This window comes from Ornithodoros turicata, chromosome 6, assembly GCF_037126465.1.
Source record: "Ornithodoros turicata isolate Travis chromosome 6, ASM3712646v1, whole genome shotgun sequence".
Classification (NCBI taxonomy): Eukaryota; Metazoa; Arthropoda; class Arachnida; order Ixodida; family Argasidae; genus Ornithodoros; species Ornithodoros turicata.
The window spans coordinates 62,991,668-63,011,149 of record NC_088206.1 but is presented as its reverse complement, the minus strand read 5'-3'; the positions used below and the strand labels follow the sequence as shown (position 1 = coordinate 63,011,149).

General features: G+C 45.1%; 1 protein-coding gene across 8 annotated transcripts in view; it reads left to right on the top strand.

Moving 5' to 3' along the window:
- The first annotated feature begins 351 nt into the window (after positions 1 to 351).
- Positions 352 to 19,482, top strand: part of LOC135396952 (spectrin beta chain-like) — a 54,839-nt gene continuing 35,708 nt past the window's right edge. For 7 of the 8 annotated variants that reach the window (XM_064628200.1, XM_064628203.1, XM_064628207.1 and 4 more), the window contains exons 1-9: positions 352 to 484; positions 13,934 to 14,106; positions 16,602 to 16,753; positions 16,823 to 16,996; positions 17,763 to 17,935; positions 18,001 to 18,116; positions 18,196 to 18,308; positions 19,003 to 19,190; positions 19,268 to 19,450. In XM_064628200.1, the coding sequence (XP_064484270.1) occupies positions 13,971 to 14,106; positions 16,602 to 16,753; positions 16,823 to 16,996; positions 17,763 to 17,935; positions 18,001 to 18,116; positions 18,196 to 18,308; positions 19,003 to 19,190; positions 19,268 to 19,450 (1,235 nt within the window). In that variant the 5' untranslated portion in view covers positions 352 to 484; positions 13,934 to 13,970. The remainder of the gene's footprint in view (positions 485 to 13,933; positions 14,107 to 16,601; positions 16,754 to 16,822; positions 16,997 to 17,762; positions 17,936 to 18,000; positions 18,117 to 18,195; positions 18,309 to 19,002; positions 19,191 to 19,267; positions 19,451 to 19,482) is intronic. The other variant, XM_064628205.1, reaches the window with a different exon arrangement.

Here is a 19,482-nt window from a genome sequence, read left to right as displayed (position 1 = left end):
CTGTCGTGGTTAAACTTTTTCGTTCGCATCCTTTCATGTAATTTCTATGGGTCACTTCGTTTCACAGCATTTCGTTGCCAAGCTAGCATTGGACATTACGATTTCGAATATTAGATGGCGGCACAAGCACGCGTTGTCTCCGCGTCGTTTGCAGGCGACGACGTCCGTGCACAATATAGTTCCGGCACACCCCTCTGAATCAATAAAACCTTATGCGCACAAATATTTCCTTACAAACGTACCTATCAGATAGCGATGCTGACAGAGGATGTTTACATGAAATAAGGTAGCAGGAACAGGAGTGAGATAACGTGAAACTACCGGTGTCCAGGGTGGGGCTGCAATATCCTTCCGCCACTTGTGTGTTTCCTGTGGTTTCCTGGCGTCTGAGTGCGGAAACACACCGAAGTCGGGAGTGGCTGATAGCCAACGTTAATGTGTTTATTGTGAATATTATTAGGATAACACTGACTGGATCTCACGGGTAAGTTGCACATTTTACATAATTCTGTGACGCATGCCCCGTTCGGCAACACACTGAAACCCTAGTGATACCTCATCCCCCTGATCCAAAAACATGGCGGGCGGGTTTGGTGCAGTCAAAAAGCGGTTTTTATTTATATTTATGTAAGTAGTCCTCGTGCATACGTGACTTTGTCGCGTATGGTAATGACGTACGAGATTGCGTTATTTTGTTACAAATGTGAAGCGAGAACAGTGTCCTGAGATAGAGGAAAAAACCTCTCCACGACAGCATTCGACCCGTACAACCGAAAGTATAGAGTATCCTCCCGTATTATTGCTGGTATCACGATCATCTGCTGCATTCTCACGGTTCATCAGTGACTTCACTCACATTTTCAACGCTTACATAAAAACATAAATTTTGTTAAACTGGGTTTCGTTACATAATAGTGCTCCCTGCATCACACTGCACGCTTGAAATTGATGCGATGAACAAACACGGGCGGATTTAAACGTCCAGTGAGCACTCAGCGGACTTCCGGTTTTGTACGTGATCCCTCGGGATGATCGGATCCGCGTACCTTTTTGTGTAAGCGAGATGTTTTACACCTGGGAACTGTAGAGTGCGGAGGGCGGAGACTTGTATCTGAAATTTGACCGCGGCGTCCTTCGGTTGCGGGAAGCATTTTAGCTAGGCGTGTATGCCTGTGCGTACGCGCGCGGTGAAGCATCTGCCGCTCACGATTATTGCTGACTTTGCGTAAGTATGTTACTAAGCGTGTCGGTAACATCGCTGGAACTGTACGTGTGTTGGATGCAAGGCTTGGTCTTGCCAGACCGTACGTTGCTTGGGTGTTCAGGCAACACGCATGCTTAACCCGGTTTGAAGTTCGCGTTTGCTTCGAGACGTCGCGGTCGATGTAGCAAATCGTTCATCTCTGGTTTCGTTCACATTGCAGTCGAAAAAACAGCTGAATTCTATTCGGATAAACAAGAAAAGTACTGTTGATACATGGGTGTTACGTAACGTCCTGCACTGAATTGTTCTGCGAAGTTAAGCCCGAAGATCTGTTACCACATGCATATGTGGGATGCGTTTAACTGGCCTGCTGGGGCATCTCTTTCGGTGATAACTGCTATTTATCCCTGTGGAGTAGCTACGGATTGATAAGAACGCTGTTTACGGCCGCTATATGTACCGCCACTTATCGTCAGGATGTGGAACCTTGCTGCCGATCGGCGCCTGGCAGAGATAACAGTAGCTAAATGCTCATCCTGATATAACTTCCCACTAACATAGCTCATACCCAGTTGATCATCGCAAAAACCACACCCTTTCCACGTTGAACCGTTGTGCGTGACGAAGGGCCTTGACACTTTTGTCGGGGTTGTCTGCTTTTCATATTTTATGCCATCTTCTGTTGCGCATGTGTGCCCTTTCTGTTCCACATCGTTGATGACGCGGAAGTGTCTAATTGGAAGTGTTTGCGTTTCGTCGACAAAGCTGGTTCGTCTGTTCCTTGAGCCGCGCGAGGGCGTGGCACGCTGTAATGCTCATGTGACCGGCCCGTCGTCTGCTAGCTTTTGTCGTGCGATATCACACACTATGCTTTACAGCGTGTTGTAATGGTACCCACATAATGTGACAAATGGTGCAGTTTCTGGTACAGGGCCAGAGATCTCACACACTGATAGACTTACATTGTGGGTACACTAGGTATATGAATCGTAAGTCATTAATAAGTTATTAAGTGGCTAGACTCAGAACTTGCTTATGGACCTGTAATATCAATTATTAATTATTCCTATATGAAGTTACAAAAATGTGCTTAAATGCCCAAGTATTCTCGTGAATGATATCGATAATTACACTCGTTTCAATGTTTCATGCAGCTGGGTACCCTGGGATGGGCTTTTGAAACTTGAAAGCAAATTTAAGTTTGAAGCACTAGTATTAGGATTCGTACGCACAGCGGACCTACACAGCTTCCAACGACGCGTTCGGGAATGGCAGTGAGATTTTGCTGTTGTACCGTGTACGCTCTACGTGAAGGGGCCACGTAGAACAATGGAGTTACGTGCCTTTGTGTTGCTCGCAACGTGACACGGGTTTGGCCTTGCGTTGCCCGTCGTAAGATATTCACTGTTGCTGAGAAGTGCAGCTTGCGCGAAAGATGATCACTTCTTCATCGAGAGCGGAATTGTGGGAAATCCCACGGTAAGGGCAGCTATCCTCGGGTTCACGGCAGCATTCGTGCGTTGCTTCTTACCATCTTCTAGAAATAATTGCTTGGCTTGCTTGAAAAGAAAGAAAGAAAAAGGGAGGTGCATTATATATTGCTTTATTTTATTATGGTGATCCGTTTGGAGTGGATACGCAAAGGCTACTTTTGGTTGTAGATAGCGACATGTGGCCGCATATCCGTGTTGACGTGAACCCTTGTCGGCATTCCTTTTGGATGACAGAGTGCTCAGAAGATGTTGATTGCTTGGTGCGTTTGATTGCCGTTGTCCAGAGAGAGCCCTGATGATTAAAAAAGAAAAAGAAAGAAAGAAAGAGCAGCGATAGAAACTGAATCGACAAATGATTACCAGATTGATGGCTGGGCCTGGAAGTTGTAGCAGCTGGTAGCATTGGGCAGACATCTGATCATTCAGATCCGCGCGCGAGGGAATAAAATTGAACAGAGACAGTGCTGTGTCTTGTCATATCTTTTGTTTGTTTCCCCAGCACTGGGAAGTTCTAGCGTTTTTTAAAGAGATTCAGAGTTGGTGTACGCATTGTACAAACTGTAAAGGTTCGAAGAAAAGTTATTGCAGCACGTTTTCTTTTCTTTCTTTTCCTTTGCCTTTTTCGAGTGCAAGAATAGCGCCAAACACATACGTGTCGCGGAATACAGTCGGTATTTTTGGAGAGCTGCCAACCGTTCCGCTTCCACACGTAGGTATTCAAGAATCTAAGAATGTGTATATGTAGTAGAAACCGGGCATCATTCTCTGGGCGTTTCTTCAATGAAAAAAAAAAAAAAAAAGTCTCTTACAATGTGTGCTTTGCAACATTTGCATGACTACCTACCGTGCAGACGAAAAACGACTCTTAGAAGGAACGACTGAGGAAAACCTCTCGAGGAATAAATTCAATTTCATTGGACCGCAACACTCTACAGATGGTTACTGCATAGTTACGCCGTCGCAACCCACCGGGGGGCGTGACGAAAGAGTTCCCCCATCAGCGCCACCTGTGCGACCCGAATCTCTCTACCAGCACTTCTGTTTCTTTTACCTGTTATTTTTTTTAGAAAAAAAAGAAAGAAAGAGGGACCACGATTATAACATACGCACGAGACCCGCTTCTTTTTCTCTCTCTCTCTCTCTCTTTTTTTTTTACTTGATTCCTTCTCTCAATGCCTTCATACCCCCCTGAACTTTTTTTTTTCTGCCTTGTTAGAAAAGTCTGCGAGCTGGACGGCGGACAGCTGAGGTTGCACAATGGTGCAATTTTTGCTTAGTATTTGCGTTCGGCGGCAGAAAGGGAAACGCGGCGAACGAGAAAAACAAATAATATCCGGTAAATAAAGAAGAAAAAAAAGAGCTTCGGGTCGGGGGGCTGCAAAACTGCACGGCGAGAGTGACTGTGAAAGTCCGTACGACAGAGAAGCAGAAAGCGCGCGCGAGAGAGAGAGAGAGATAGAAAGAGAATAAAGAAAGAGTGAGAAAACAGACAAACAAAAGTATTGTCGGCTTCGAGCAGTGTAAACGTTCGTCTTAATGTGCACACCTTACTCCTTCTATAAATAATAATACTAGATGTTATTTATTAGCGAAGTGCCGCGAATGGCCCTACCCCCGCCTTTTTTTTTTTTGATCGTTGCAGAAGGTATCGCAGAGGAACACGTCAGAAAGTACACCGGCTGGTCAACGTCGTCTTTTATTTTCTTTTAGCTTCGTCTCGCTTGGCTGGTTATTCGCTAGGTTAGCGCCTCAAAAGTGTACGCGCATCCGGCCAATGAGGAAGTTTTGAGAGGACGGGGTCATTGCTGCTGAACCTTCGGTGCTGCTGGCCGGAGTAATATGCGGTTCACTGTTGTTCCTGCCAAAAATAATGGCCACGTCAGCTCTCTCTCTCTCTCTTCTACTCTCCACGGCGTAAATACTGCCATGACGTCTACCCTTCAGTCAATACTACGGTCAACGCAAGTTCGTTTGGCGTGACCAGAAAATAGTTGGTATATCTTTAGTTTTCGTTCGCTTTTTGTGAGCATCCCGCGAAGCAAGTGCCCACATCCCACAGTTCTGTCTGATATCTAGTCCGAGACATTGCGCAATACACCTAAGAGAAGGAGAGAAAAAAAAAGTGTTTTGAGCGAGGCAGGGAGAGTACGTGAAAACACAGTATTTTAGTGTGCTTAGCGTCGTGCAAGGGCCATTCCGAAACGCTAATGTCGTCTGCTACGCGCAGTCTTTGTTCTGTGCCGCCTGCCGGCGTCGTTGACCCACATGCACAGTATCAAGGACGAGCACTGCGAAAGGGGGCCGAGGCAAAGTGCTGCCTTCCTTACATTCGCAATAATTTTCTCGGAAGAAAGTGATCGTCGGTGATCTGCACCACTGTTGCGCAATTCCTGCAAACAGAGCATAATGGTTGCAGACGACAGTGTCCGGCATCTGGCGTTGGGGGCGGAAACGAGTCTCGTAGCAGCAAATAGTCCTTCTTTAACCTCTGTCGGCTCTGTATGTTTCTTTATTATTATATAATCCGTGTTAGCACCGCGGAGCATCTGTGGCTATCAGTGGCGTACAGATGTGGACAGATGGAGAGAGTACAGCAGGAAGGAGTGGGGGGGGGGGAACTGTGCCGACATTCGTTTGGAACGTCTTCGGAAAACCCAGGGAAAACCTCAGACAGCACAGCCCGTGACAGGATTCGAACCCGTGTCACCTCCCAGTCTCTGCGTGGAAAACGATCATCCTAACCACTATGCCACGGGAGCTGGTAGGCTCTGTATGTGAGCACTTCTTCGGTACCGGTCGGTGTGCTGCGATATTACTCGGAATTTTTTGTTTTCTGCGTCGACTGTTTACGAGCATAAATAGAGTGGAGAACTTTAGGTATAAAGTCCCGGTCCTGTTCAGCTTTCTTCGCACCGCTTGCAATGCGCGTGCAGTATCCAGCTCAAAGATGATATCCCTTCTTCTCAACGGCATCCGATAAGAAGACCCACCAAGGTCGGTGGTGCACTATAAAAAAAAGGAGAATGAGAGACCTATCTCCACTTCACAGATTAACCCTGATGAGGGCTCCGTGTCCTTTCGCTCTGTTCTTTTCTCTTTCAACCGCGTCGTCCACAGTGGGGGGTGGCCGTTCTTGCTTTTATAATCCCGTTAATATAAAAAGTGCCCGCGGTCACAAGGAAGGGAAGAAGCTCTTCGCGTAGGCAATTGCTTTTTGTTTCAAGGCCGCCCACGTTGTTCGTTGAGTCACTTGTGAATGAGTGGGTCTGCAGAAGGACTTTGAGGAAGGAGTTTCGCAACACAAACATCCGCGGTGCATATATATATATATATATCCGGTAGCTCACGACACTTCGCGGCTATGAAAGTGACTATACAGGGTGGTCCAAATAACATGCAGCCGGATCTTTTTTTCCTTTTTAATAAAGACCAGAGTTCTTCCAGTTGAATGTTCTTAGCAGTCATGTATTGTAGTATTTTTTCATTGTGCCGAATTAATTAATTGTCACTGTGTCTTTCCTTTCTTTCTTTTTCTATTTCGCCGGCCGTCTTTCTGAACAAAAGAGAGAGAGAGAGATCAAAGCGCACCTTGTTGGGAGCACCTCGGCCGGGTGTCTCTCGAAAATGAGCTAATTAGTAATAATTAATTAATTAGGCACAATAAACAAAATACTGGCGGGTAAGATACGCAACTGATAACATTCAGCTGGTTTCATTCATGTGGAGCGCTTAGCCTTTTTGTTTGCTTTTAGTTTGTGCTTTTTTAGACGAAAAAAAAAATCTCTGTGCTTGTCGGTGTGGTGAAATGCACTTATTCCGCATTAAAGCACTGCGTAACCTTGCGGTGAGCCCAACGATGTTTCCTCTTTCTCTCTCTCTATTACAAAAGCGAGCGAGCCGTTTATGGCGGCAGCATGAGGAAAAAGAGAGGGCAGGTTGATAAAATGCTGGGGTCGCTGATTTTCATTACGGAAAGGGATGGGGCTTGTAGTGTTAGAGTCGTCTGCAAAATGCGGACGTCTGTAGGAGGAAGAGGGGGAGGGGGAGGACGTGGGTGTACGATGAGAGCGAATAACATCCCTTCCGACCGAGGCGGAAGGAAGGTAGTGGCGTCCGCTCAATAACACGAAGAAATACGGGACAGGTGGCGCTTAATTAACGCCTACATTGTCGCATTACGCTCCTAAAGTGTCTGGTAGGGGCGAACTGAACGAGATTTTATGCGACACATGTACATTGTAAACAGCGTCACTAAACATACAGTACGCTAAGTTTGTATCACAATAGTGTTTGGAAGCTGAAATACTACAAAAAAAATTATATAAAAAGTGTCAGTTGGTCAGTTTTTTCGTCGACAAACCCTGAGGGGGGGGGGGAGGAAAATCGAGCCCCTGCTGAGCTTCGTGGTGCGCGGGTTTGCGTGCTTCCGTAGAGTAGAATCTTTGTTACGAAATTTATTTTGCCGCGTTTTTGAGACAATTTTGAGACATCAACGTGCACTTCTGTCGTTACACCTTTAGTAAATATGCCTCGTACAATTGAGCCTCTGTATGCAATAAGGGGATAAGTCGAAAAATCCCAAACCGAGAAAATTGCAACTGAATATTTGGTTAAGTAATAGCAGATAAGTTTCCATGAATAACTAAAATGCAAAATGTGTAACACATACTCATGGGTCTACTCTACCTGCATGTCCCATTCACATAATTTCTGTGTGTGTGATTTAGCAGAAATTGAACAAAATCCAGGAGCATGACATATCCCCTTTTTCTATAGCAGCTTAGGTCGTGATTATCGTGTTGCTAAACTAGCACTTGAAAATAACGTTCTGCATGGCCAGCAAAATATGACTGATTAGCACAGTGCGCATGTTTTTCCGATTACAACGCTCAGTAGCACTGCTGACACGGTCACGTGAGGTAGGAATAACATGTTTTTCGAGTCGGAGTCGAAGTTCATTTCCGCGTCGTAGCAAAATTTAAGCTACACCATTTGTAACCATGTGTAGAAAAGGGGCCTGATCTGGCTGTCCATCCTATTGACACACATGCATTTCCCGTTTCTTACGCTCCTGTAGCAAGTCAATAAATTGCAGTATGGTCCTAAATTTTATTTAGCAGGTACATACTGGTATGTAGGTGTCATTGCAACAAAAACACTAAAAAGGGGATAATTCGACTTATCCCCTTATTGCATACAGAGGTCCAATTATTTTCGAGCCGTCACTGAGGCCCTGAACGTCAGGAAAATGGCAGAGTAAGGTATTGATGGTGTGTGGGAAAGAGCTGTTTCGAAATTTTCGTACTTTACCGAAACAAGTCTGGCGTTGTTGCTCGCAGCAAATCGCTGTTGCGTCACTGATGAAAGTACAGTATCGGCATCCGCGGATACTGCGGCGTTTTTCTTCAGAGCATAAGAAATTGCGTTCTGTACCTTGGGTATCCCTGTACGTGTACCTTACATACAAGGCTCATTAGACAGTTTTAGTCCATCGTACCCTATCACCTTTGCGTACGTAAGGGATAGCGTGGTTGTTCTGCGCAATGCGCAAAGCTCTCTTTATGTGTCGCGCATGCGTAGAACCACCAATGCTACCCCTTACGTACGCAAAGGCGATAGCGCACGATGCACTAAAACTCACTAATAGAGAGTTTTAGTACATCGTACGCAAAGGCAATAGCGTACGTAACAGATAGCGTTGGTGGTTCTGCGCACTGCGCGGAGCTCTCTTTCTGTTATGGGCGTGCGCAGAATCATCAACGCTATCCCTTACGTACGCAAAGGCGATACCGTAGGATGTACTAAAACTCTCTATTGTCTGCGTAATAGCGTAACGTGATGTGCCTTAACGAGGCTCGCCCACAACATTTGGTACGCACGTTTCGAAGCCAACATGGCCACGGCTCTTTTACCGTAACTACTTGTTCCATCCCTTGCCGTTCCGTCTGTTGCTCCCTCGTTTACTTAGGCTATCCCTTGGACCGTGTCTCCTCGTTCTTGCGAGACTGTTTTCCAATACGGCGCTAACGGAAGGTCATTGACCCCTTGCCATTTTTTCCCCCTTGGAGTACTACCCTACGTTAGGTAGTACTCTTTTGTAAACGTTGTGTAGGCTTTACAGCTCGTTTGAGTATTCGGTTTGTATTCGTGTGGGCCTTCTGCCGATGCACGCCGTAGAACAAATCTGCGTGGCACGTTACTTCAGCTGACGGCCAATCTGTCCCTTTGCAAATCTTCGTGGTAGCTGGGTTCGTCCGTGTCTGCTTGCTATTAGTCGACCGGAGATCCTCTCCTGCTGGCGATCGATTTCTTTGGCGCCGGCCTCTTTCGTGCTTTCCCGGTTTGTTCTGCTTTGAGTTGTGCGTTCTTACTCTGCAAAAAGATTCGTCTGCTGCCCCGTTTTTATATATTTTTTCGGTCGAGAAAAATTTGCCGTATTTCGAATTTTAGAAAGACGACGAGGTCCGGTAATATCGTTCTTGTGACTTTTTATTTTATTGTATTTTTTTCATGCAGACGACAGCACACAGCTTCTGTCGTCTGCTTCGGATACCGCATCAGACAGACGACAACAGACAGCTTCTGTCGTCTGCTTCGGAAACCGCATCAGCTCCTGTTCGAGGAACTTCGTAAGGACGATGTGGCAACTCGCATTTTTTTCACTGGAAACAGCTCTGGCTATTGCTTCTCGATGAGAAACTGAAACGAACGTATAGGGTGTTTATTTCTACCCTTTACAGAATTTTTATAAAAAGCTATGAGAGCAGCACAGATGTCGTTTTTGCATTGAGTTATACGGCAGGCGGACATCCTCTCGCACCAGGTGTGCAACTAATGACCTAAATTCGTTAACTCTTTAATTAGGGGACTTCTGGCAAAAGCGATATAGCAGAATGAGAGATTGTCCTCGTTGAAAGCCATTCCACTTCTAACAAATCCTGAAACACTCACGTGCGTTAAAATATCCATCCCCAAATTTTGATATGCAAATGAACCGACACCGAAACCGCGGCTACCGGGAACGCAGGGAGCACAGCGCTCATTTCACGTCAGAGGGCCACGTGATTTGGAGCGATTTGAGGTGATTGGAGTAGGTGCCGGTCTGCTGGCCAGATAAACCGCTTTCCGGCCCAGATAAGCCTCTGTCGGCGTAGATGATGCGCTGTTGAGGCGCGCTTGTTCGGTTTCGGTTCATTTGCATAGCAAAATTTAGCTATGCATATTTCAGGGCACGCGCTCTTTTTTTGGATTTTTAAAAGATGGAATGGTCTCAACGAGGACTGTCTCCCGTTCTGCTATTTCGCTTTCGCCCAACATTTTCTAATTAAAAAGTTAATTAATGGATTTTAGGTAATTAGTCATCTTGTAGTTACATACTCTCTTCCAGAGGATGTCCGCCTGGGCGTATAACTCAATTGCAAAAACGACATCTGTGCTTCTCTCATGGCTTTTTTTTTAATTATGTAAATGATAAAAATAAACACCCTGCATATGGCTTGTATAAGGTTTATTACGCGCATCGTACTTACCGGATTAAATGCAATGTTGCAAACGACAGACCGTTGTGTCGTGCTGTGAATCTATTGTTTATTGATTCGACGGATAAAAAGAAGAAAGGCGACAAAGAGCCATCGACTGCCGGTGAATTTTCTCCCCCTTTTCTTTTCTTTTTCTCCTGAATATCGAAGATGGCGTCCACAATATGAATGGCATTTGGGTGGAGCACGGCACGCGGAAGTGTGCGTCCGTGACTGTCGAGGGCGCATCTCCTTTAGCTTTTTTTCGTATTTCTCGTTTGTGTCTATCACGTCTTCGCAGGTTATCGTCCTGCTCATCCGTGGGCGTTGGTCCTCAAAGTAAGGGTCGTGAACAATTCAGTTCGGGTGTTGCGGCCTTTACAGGGCGTTACGTCGCTTGCGTAAGATATGTGTTGATTGAGCACACCGCGCGTACGTTTATTATAATGCTCGTTGCCGGTTAAAGATATATGATTAGTCGGGCGGAACATACGGTCACGCTAGCCGCGTTGGACAAGAGCGAAACACTCGAGGCATCCGCTATTTTGTAGCAGACGTCTCGGCACGTGAGCTCTGCCGAGCCGAGTAAATATAGATGCTCCGTGATTGGCTCCACTGGTGACGTCACGCGCGTTATATTTACCGCGAGATTACGAATGCGAAATTTGGCTGCACGCACGAACACCTTGAATTTGATAGGTAGTTGTACGTACTCTATGAATGGGGTCAATAAACGTTTGACAGGAAAGCTATTCTGTTGAAGGCCTATGTTTATCTTGCATGAAATTGGCACGAAATATTGGATGAGAAAGACTGGGAAACGTCGTTTCGAGCAATGACTTGTAATAGAAAGTAGATTTCCTTCAAAGTTGCTAGAAGTACCCAGTGTATTTCGTCACTTTTGCGGCATTTGATCTCCTAATATCGACGTGTAGATAGACACGCACGGTACCACAGACACAGTGCCCTTTCAAGACCACGGTCGTGTGTCTGGGTGGTTAATCGTTAGCAGACCTTTTAGTGGGTCTGCGTAGTTTCAGGGGCGCCACGGGTGGTGCGCGTACGAGAATACCGCGGGGGTGTAGTGGCTGGTGTGTGGGGCGCAAAAATAGCTGCGACCGTTAGCAAGACACGGAATGTCAGTGTACGGCGCGGTCGGCTCCTGATGCTAAATGGGGCACCGGAGTTGCCCGAGTATTGCTGTTATAAATGTTTGTTTCCGGTTTTATACTTTACCTTGGATATCCGCTCTTCTTTTCCGTTTCTTTTTATTTGTTTCGCGTTCAAGGTGCAGTCCCTTTGAGCAGTGACGCGATCGTCTGGCAATTTTCCCAAGGCTGAGTTGTGTCGTCTGCAACTGTTGGTTTGTTCCTGCCATAGTGCACACGGATGGCCTTGGCCTGCTAATGTTGAACAGACTCCCATATTTTAACGAGTTCTGTTCACAGAGTATAATTAAATGCACATCCCAGGAACCGTTCTTCTTCGATTTTTGGCTTTGGAGCGAAAGGAACTCTGGGTTCATGATATTCTTCCGAGAGGCCGAGAACGAAGTCTAGCAAAGACACCTGTCTTTGCATCTCGGGAATGTTCGCAATCCCCCGTGCTTTGCTGTGGGGATCATTTTTTCGAACATCATAAGCCTTACTGTGAGCCGAATTTGCATCACTTGTGGGACAAATTTGTCGGACTCCATGAATGAGGTGTGTCTCTTACGTCCGTGTCTGCTAAAGCTTCTCAGAACCCCCGAAAGGCGGCACGTTGCCAGCTCAATGACTGACTTCTGCCGATTGTAGCTGTAGATTTTACCTTTGTTCTATTCGTGTAGTAGCACACACATACACCTTTCGGTCTTTGATCCTGGCATGTACGGGGACAAAGAGACGAGGTATCGCGTGACACGGCGTCTCGTCTGTGTCCGCGTTTTTGTTACGGCCGTGTGCGTCCGTCGTCTGCTCGCATCGGACCGCGCCCAGGGACGAGGGTAACGGGACTAAATTAGATATTTCCGGGGTTCACTGACGCCTGCTTCCTTTTTCCATTTTTTTATGTACTTTACTTTTTTTGGCGGAGCTGTGACGAAATATGCGGGATTGGCGCGGATTATTTTATTATGAAAATTTGAGGTGATGCAGGCAGCTATTTATAGCGCCGAATAGATCCGTCTGCTACATGTGGTGCCCAGGTTTCATTCTTGGTATTGAGTTCGCAAATATTCCATGCGTATCTTCGTTTAAAATCCAAGGATATCCAACATGAACATGGTTTGTAATGAAGGTAAGATGAATAAAATGAGCGTTTGGGAGCTAAAGTAATAATAGTAAGGGACAATAATTCATATAAAAATTGACATTTGGTCCAGTCCTTTGTCAAAAAGTTGTGAAAAAATTCTATAAAAACACACTGTCCCATTAACATTTCCACCTCGTGTGTATGCGGGTATGCATAGTTTTGGAGCAGCAGAAGCTTTATTGCGATAGTTATTTTGGGACATGACATGCGGTTGTTATAGTAAATTTAATCCAATTTCTCTATATCTAATTTCAAAGTGTCACCAATGCCCCGAAAGCCTGAGAAAATGTCTGAATGGTGTATTGGCACTTGTCATATGTGTAATTTACTCCTGCCATCCTGCCTTGCTTGACCTCCTTCGCAGTGCCAAAACTTTGACATTGACACGAGTTGACATTTTTTGGTACATGAAAACCACAATCAAAGAGAAATTTATACTGCTAAAAATACCAAATCTAAAATTAGAAACTCGTACAACTCTGTTGTAGCATCAGGTGTTGTAGCAACAGGTGTGCATCATCATGCTGTCATCCGACCTTCACAACACACAATTCTGGGAACGTGCACTCTACATTTGCACTTTACTCTGGTAACGATGCTTAGGTGAGATGCAAGGACACGTCCTGGCCACGTTTGAGTGCGGTACGCTCAAAACACTGTCCTGTGGGCAGGCACCGAGGACATAATCTGGAAGCTTGTTTTTTTAATATGACCCATTAAGGGATCATCACGCATGACACCTGAGAACATTTCCTTGCACAAAATAAGGATTTGCCTTTCCTTGTAGATGGGAAAGGAGTGCCTAAACGGCACTTTACATTAACAAAGTCATTCCGAGAGGGCTTCCCGGATTATTATTATTATTTTTTTTTAGAAACACCAACATCCTTAAACCCTGTGTATTGTCAATGTATAGGAAAGAGTTATTTTTAATTTTTCACAATGTACTGAAAGAAATATGAAAAATTCAACACACAATTTTTTGGTGCTCCACACATTGTTGACGATAGATATGGCGTTCGCAGTTCCTGCTGTATTTCTTACAAAGCGAAGGAAATACTGTGTTGGCCTGCCCTGTAGATCAGAAGCTTAAGAGTTCATTTACAACATACTTTTTTATTTGGTTGACAATTTTTCTAAACAAAAAGCAAAAGAAAGGTGGCTGTACGAATGCTGCCTTCAGTTCCATTTGCAAGAACTTCACGTACGAGCATAGAGGAGCGGTGGCCCGTTGCTGTTACAATGCTTCGAAAGCTTGTGCACGGTGAGGGAGAGGGATTTGAACTGTCCTCGCATCCTGCTTTCACCCTACCTTTCGTCCTCGCATCCTGAACTTTCATAGTAGCTCGAATAACATTTTCCTACCATCAGGTTGCAAGCTCTGCTACTTCCGAGAGCCTTAGAATGTCTCTTTGTGTGCTTTGCAGGCAGCTGCATACGAGGGCAGCTCAACACTAGGGCAGGATGACCACGGACATATCCGTGGGACCTCGCTGGGACCCGAGCCAGGTCAACCAGCAGGAGCTGGAGGATTACGAGTACGATGGCGGGAACAGCTCCTCCCGACTTTTCGAACGATCACGAATCAAGGCACTTGCAGGTAACACACTTCAGATTTGCACTTGAGCACATGTATCATTTTTGTGCTATCCTCTTAGTCAGCAATTTATTGCTCAGATAGTTACATAGTTCTCTAGGGCAGTGTTTCCCAGACTTCTCGTTGTGCCGGACCCCCCAAACCACTGAGAATCCATTCGAGGGCCCCAGTTAAGTGCGATTCATGTTGACGTAAATAAGGGATGTGAAGAAAGAAAAGGAAAAACAAACAAACAGGGCATCGCCATGCAGGAAATGAGAAGTTAGTATATTTCTGCCTTCTTTAGTATCACATATCGTCATATATCAGCATCGTCCCCCGTAGAGATGGCGTGACCAGCAATCGCCAAGGCGGTCTTTGGGCTGTCTTCGATCGTCGCAGACACCCACGAACACTCTCAGGGACCGCTGGGGATCCGCAGACCACACATTGGGAACCACTGCTCTAGCTAGGGTACCTGTTAAAGAAGATTGTGATTGGCAGATCAGGACACACCTTTATGCAATTTTGCAATGAATATATGTAAACCGAAACCAATTAATTATGCTTTCCCTCTAAGGTGTCCACTGAAGGTCCCAGAACGGGTAGTACCCATTTTAATGTCGAAGGCGCCCGCCTTAGAAATTCTGTTTTTCACGAACCTCATTTTAATTTTCACTTAAATAATGAGCGCCTCCCACTCATTCACACGGTGCACAGCTTGTAGGCGGTATCGGACGGATACTTGTAAGAAAGAGAGCTCTTCGATTGGTGCACCCGTTCGCAAATTATTTAGCCCGGGGATTTCACTGAAACACTCTGTATACAAGTTCTCTGTATTAGAGGGCCTACCATAATGGCTTACGAGTGCAGCATTGTGGAGCAACTGAATAAACTTGAGTTAAATTAGGATCAAATCTAGCTGCGCGCATTACACTTTGTACGTATATTACGCTCTGAAAGAGCACTTCGGAACTCTGGGGATGCTGTAGTGTCATTTGTCGTGGCTTATTTTGCCAAGAGGTGTGTGTCAAGGAGAAACCCTTATCACAACGGGATGTGTGAGCGTGCTTCCTGCAAGCAGTCTTCGGAAGTACGTCTACTCTTGATTTGATTTGCTGAGACTCACTTTCGAGTTTGTCTCGTACACGCAGGCACGTATACGTTGAGTGTGCACATGTGTGAATGAAGTGCGTATAGCTAATAGTGGTGGCCGTTGCACAATGTATCTCTCTTCCGCGGATCCCGGCACGCTTGTGTCGGAGCACACCATCGAGCATAGGATTCAGCGCGGCAAAGGTGTGGCACCATTTAGCTTTATGTGATGAGTCATAATTTGATTTGTTGTTTAGAAGACAGTCTTTACGGCTGATTGGATCACTAGTGTGACATGGATGCCGTTTTCTTCTAAACAACTTCGCACACACACGCACACATAAAAAAATGTCTGCATCTCTCTGCATTGTGCCAGTATAATTTATGAAACATATTCTATCCGGGACATCGGTCTTTTGTAGTTTCCTTCGTGTTGCTTCTACTTCACGTGGGTATATAAGAAAAGAAAGTGAAAAGAAAAACTTTGCAAAAGACATGGGAACAAACTGCCAAAGGTCAAGTATTAGATTTAAAATACGACATTATACAATTACTATTAACATTTTGACAGCATGGCTTTTTGTTGGTGTCTGTCTTAATTATCTCTTTCCAATCTGATCTTTCAGATAACATTAATAAGAATAATAAAAAATTGATCTCATCTTTGAGCATTGTGTCAAATGCATTTTAATGCAGTAGCTTTATAAGGTTCACTGTCGGTGGTAAATAAAAAAACAGTTTTTGAAGTGCTATTATAACTTTACTATCACGTGGTGGTGTCCCGTAACAGGTAATGTGACTCTATAAAGCTATCCCTTTAATATTATACAATGCTGCCTCTGCTCACCTTTAAAGCAATAGTCTGGAGCAGTTGACTGATTTTCAGATTGCAGTTACATTCAATTGTAGGTTGCAACTAGATGCTAAACATAAAATTTCATCCAGCAGAGAGTCATACTTTCTGAGATATGCAAGAAAATTAAAGAGTACGTTAAAAACTAGTTTCAGTTTCATAGTGACATAACCATGATTTTCCACACCTTGGCGGATGTCACGACGGTGTACAACCGAGATAAAGCCTATTGAGGGGACTGTTTCCAGATACAGTAAAATGTAATCAATGAGTTTTGTCTGAAATCCGAGGTCTTACTGCTAGTCAGTGCAGAAATAGGAAGTTACTGAAAGTGACATCACATAAATGGCTGGGGATGCAATCGAAATATATTTTGCATGATGACTCCGAGCACAGCAAGGAAGCATATGACAGCATTTGTTCAGCTTTGGTTTGGGTCACGACTATCACTTTAAACAACACTCACTTGGTCACTCTCTCACTCACCCGCACATTCCTCCTCTACTTCGCGACTTCCTCGCCAACATGTAAGTGGTCAACTTTGAACCAATCACACGACTGCTTGTTGCAGAGGAACGGGAGATGGTGCAGAAAAAGACCTTCTGCAAGTGGGTCAACTCTCACCTGGTACGTGCAAACTGTCGCATCTCCGACCTCAACATGGACTTGCGCGATGGCAAGATGCTCATCAAGCTCCTAGAAATTCTCTCTGGAGAGAAACTGGTGAGACGATGAAGTTGCTGACGTCTCCGATCATGCCTCTCAACCCGGCTATGCTTTCTGTTTACGCAGCAAAAGCCGACCAAGGGCAAGATGAAGATTCATTGCCTGGAAAACGTGGAGAAGGCCCTGACATTCCTCAAAGACCAGAGGGTGCACCTTGAAAACCTAGGCTCTCACGACATCGTGGACGGAAATTCGCGGCTCACTCTTGGTCTCATCTGGACAATCATTCTCAGGTTCCAGGTCGGTGTGCACAAAAATGTTTATTCCTTGATTCTTATGTTGCGGAATGGTGTGTAATATTACGGCTGAGTCCTTGTTGACGTTGTTATGGTAGCTCTTCCGCTCATGCCGTTCAGACTCTGGTTAGTTGTGGCCTCAGTTTTCAGAAACAAAAATTGCCACAATGTGATCATTTGTGCTATGTATATAAAAATTTGATAATTTATGCGGTTAAACTGCAGCACCTGTGGCAAATTTTACTTCAGGACAGACGTTAACAAAGTTTTCGACGTGTACAGTGCGTCGGGTTCCTTGTGCTAATTCTGAAAATATTCAATAATGATATCTAGACCCTGAAATTTTCGGGTTTTATTTTGTTCCAAATTCGGGGGTAAAATTCAGGTCAATCACTTGATGTCGAAAATTCATGCAAATCCGGGCGGAAAAATTACCATCAGACTGAATTTGGGGATAAATCTGGCTCTATTGTCGAACAAACGTTTGTTGTACAGCCTATCCAGAGTATCAGACGTTGAGATCAACCGTGTATTTTGTGAAAAATTAGTATGTCATTGCCGTGAGGTGCCTAGCTTAGGTGCAGTTTTGCGGGTAGAAATCGGGTTTAACCCTAAACCGGTGAATCTCGATTCGGGGACCAAATTCGGGGAAAAATCGGGTTTAACCCTAAAACTTCAGGGTCTAATGATGTCCTGTTTATTTCTTAACGTGGGTAGCGGCTCATTATCATTCAAGGTGAGGTTGATTGGTGGTGTTGTGTATTTTTCAGATTCAAGACATAACAATCGAGCAAGTTGACAACCAGGAAACTAAGTCAGCGAAGGATGCATTGCTGCTGTGGTGTCAAATGAAGACAGCGGGTTACTCGAATGTCAACGTGCGCAACTTCACAACAAGCTGGAGGGATGGCTTGGCATTCAATGCACTTATTCATAAACACAGGTGCATTCTTTACACTTCACTGCTCGCAGACGTCCGGTGACTGACTGATCGACATCTTCTTGTAGGCCGGATCTCATCCAGTACGAGAAACTGTCCAAGTCTAATGCTATCTACAACCTCAACAATGCTTTCAACACAGCCGAGCAGAAACTGGGGCTCACCAGGTTATTGGACCCAGAAGGTAAGTGTTCTTGTCCACCGCTCGGTGCAGACTTTTGTCAAACTCCAAAGTCACTTTGCAACTTTGTTTTTTTGTGCAGATGTCTTTGTGGACAACCCCGACGAGAAATCAATCATCACCTATGTTGTTACGTACTATCACTACTTCTCCAAGATGAAGGCAGAGACCGTACAGGGCAAGAGGATCGGAAAGGTGAGAAAATGGCTCGTCAAGCTTTGCACGTACGAGTACTGAGTGAAAAAAAACTCTCATGAGTCTCATCCTCAAACGCATACTGTCGTACAAATCTGAATGTTTGTTTGTTTTACCTAGAGCCTGGTGTATTCAGGTCAAACCCAGTAAAACCCATTACCCTCCCCCTCTTCCCACTTGCATCATCATCATTATCACTGGGGAGGGGGGGGGCAAAAACCTGGAAGAGTCATACATCTGAACTCGCCAAAGTAGGCACTTACATGACTCGGATGACTACCTTTGCACTCAACTCTGCCTCTAGCCCCCACATGTGTTTTTTTTTTTTTTTCCTTTCTTTGTCTTTTACACCCAAAAATTCGCTGTTTCACATAGTATAATTCGATTTACCCTGTATTACAGCTTCGGACATAAAACCCTATTCCCCTCCCCCTTGATCTCGAAAAAACGTAAAACCCAACAACACAAGAGGTCTAGTTTTACCTGCAGTAACTTGTGGTAAGAGAAATGAATGACCAACAACCTCATGGAGGTTAACATCGTGTCATTATTATGGCCACAAATTTTATTGAGGTTTTAAGATGCGTGTCTGCTGTGGAATTACCCTTCCAACAGCAGAAAATGAACTGATGCATGCAGAAATGAAATGAAAATAAATGAAAATGAACTTCTTTTTCATTTATGAATTAATCAGGTGGTAGGACGAGCCATGGAAAATGACCGCACGATTGAGGAATACGAGCGGCTGACATCGGACCTGCTCCGCTGGATCGAGCAGACGATCGAGGCGCTCTCGGACAGACACTTTGCAAACTCTCTCGTGGGTGTGCAACAGCAGCTGCTGGCTTTCAACACCTACCGCACGGTGGAGAAGCCGACAAAGTAAATATTCGGGACCAACGTGTTCTCCGCCGTGAATTGGGCGACCGCCTTTCATTTGTAATAAATTTTTTTCTTAGGTTTGACGAAAAGGGCAACCTGGAAGTTATGCTGTTCACACTGCAAAGCAAAATGAGGGCAAACAACCAGAAGCCATACTTCCCGAGGGAAGGAAAAATGATCTCCGACATCAATCGGGCCTGGGACCGACTTGAAAAGGCAGAGCACGAGCGTGAACTCGCTCTCCGTGAGGAACTCATTCGGTAAGTGCGACCGTGTGCTTGTTTTCTTAACT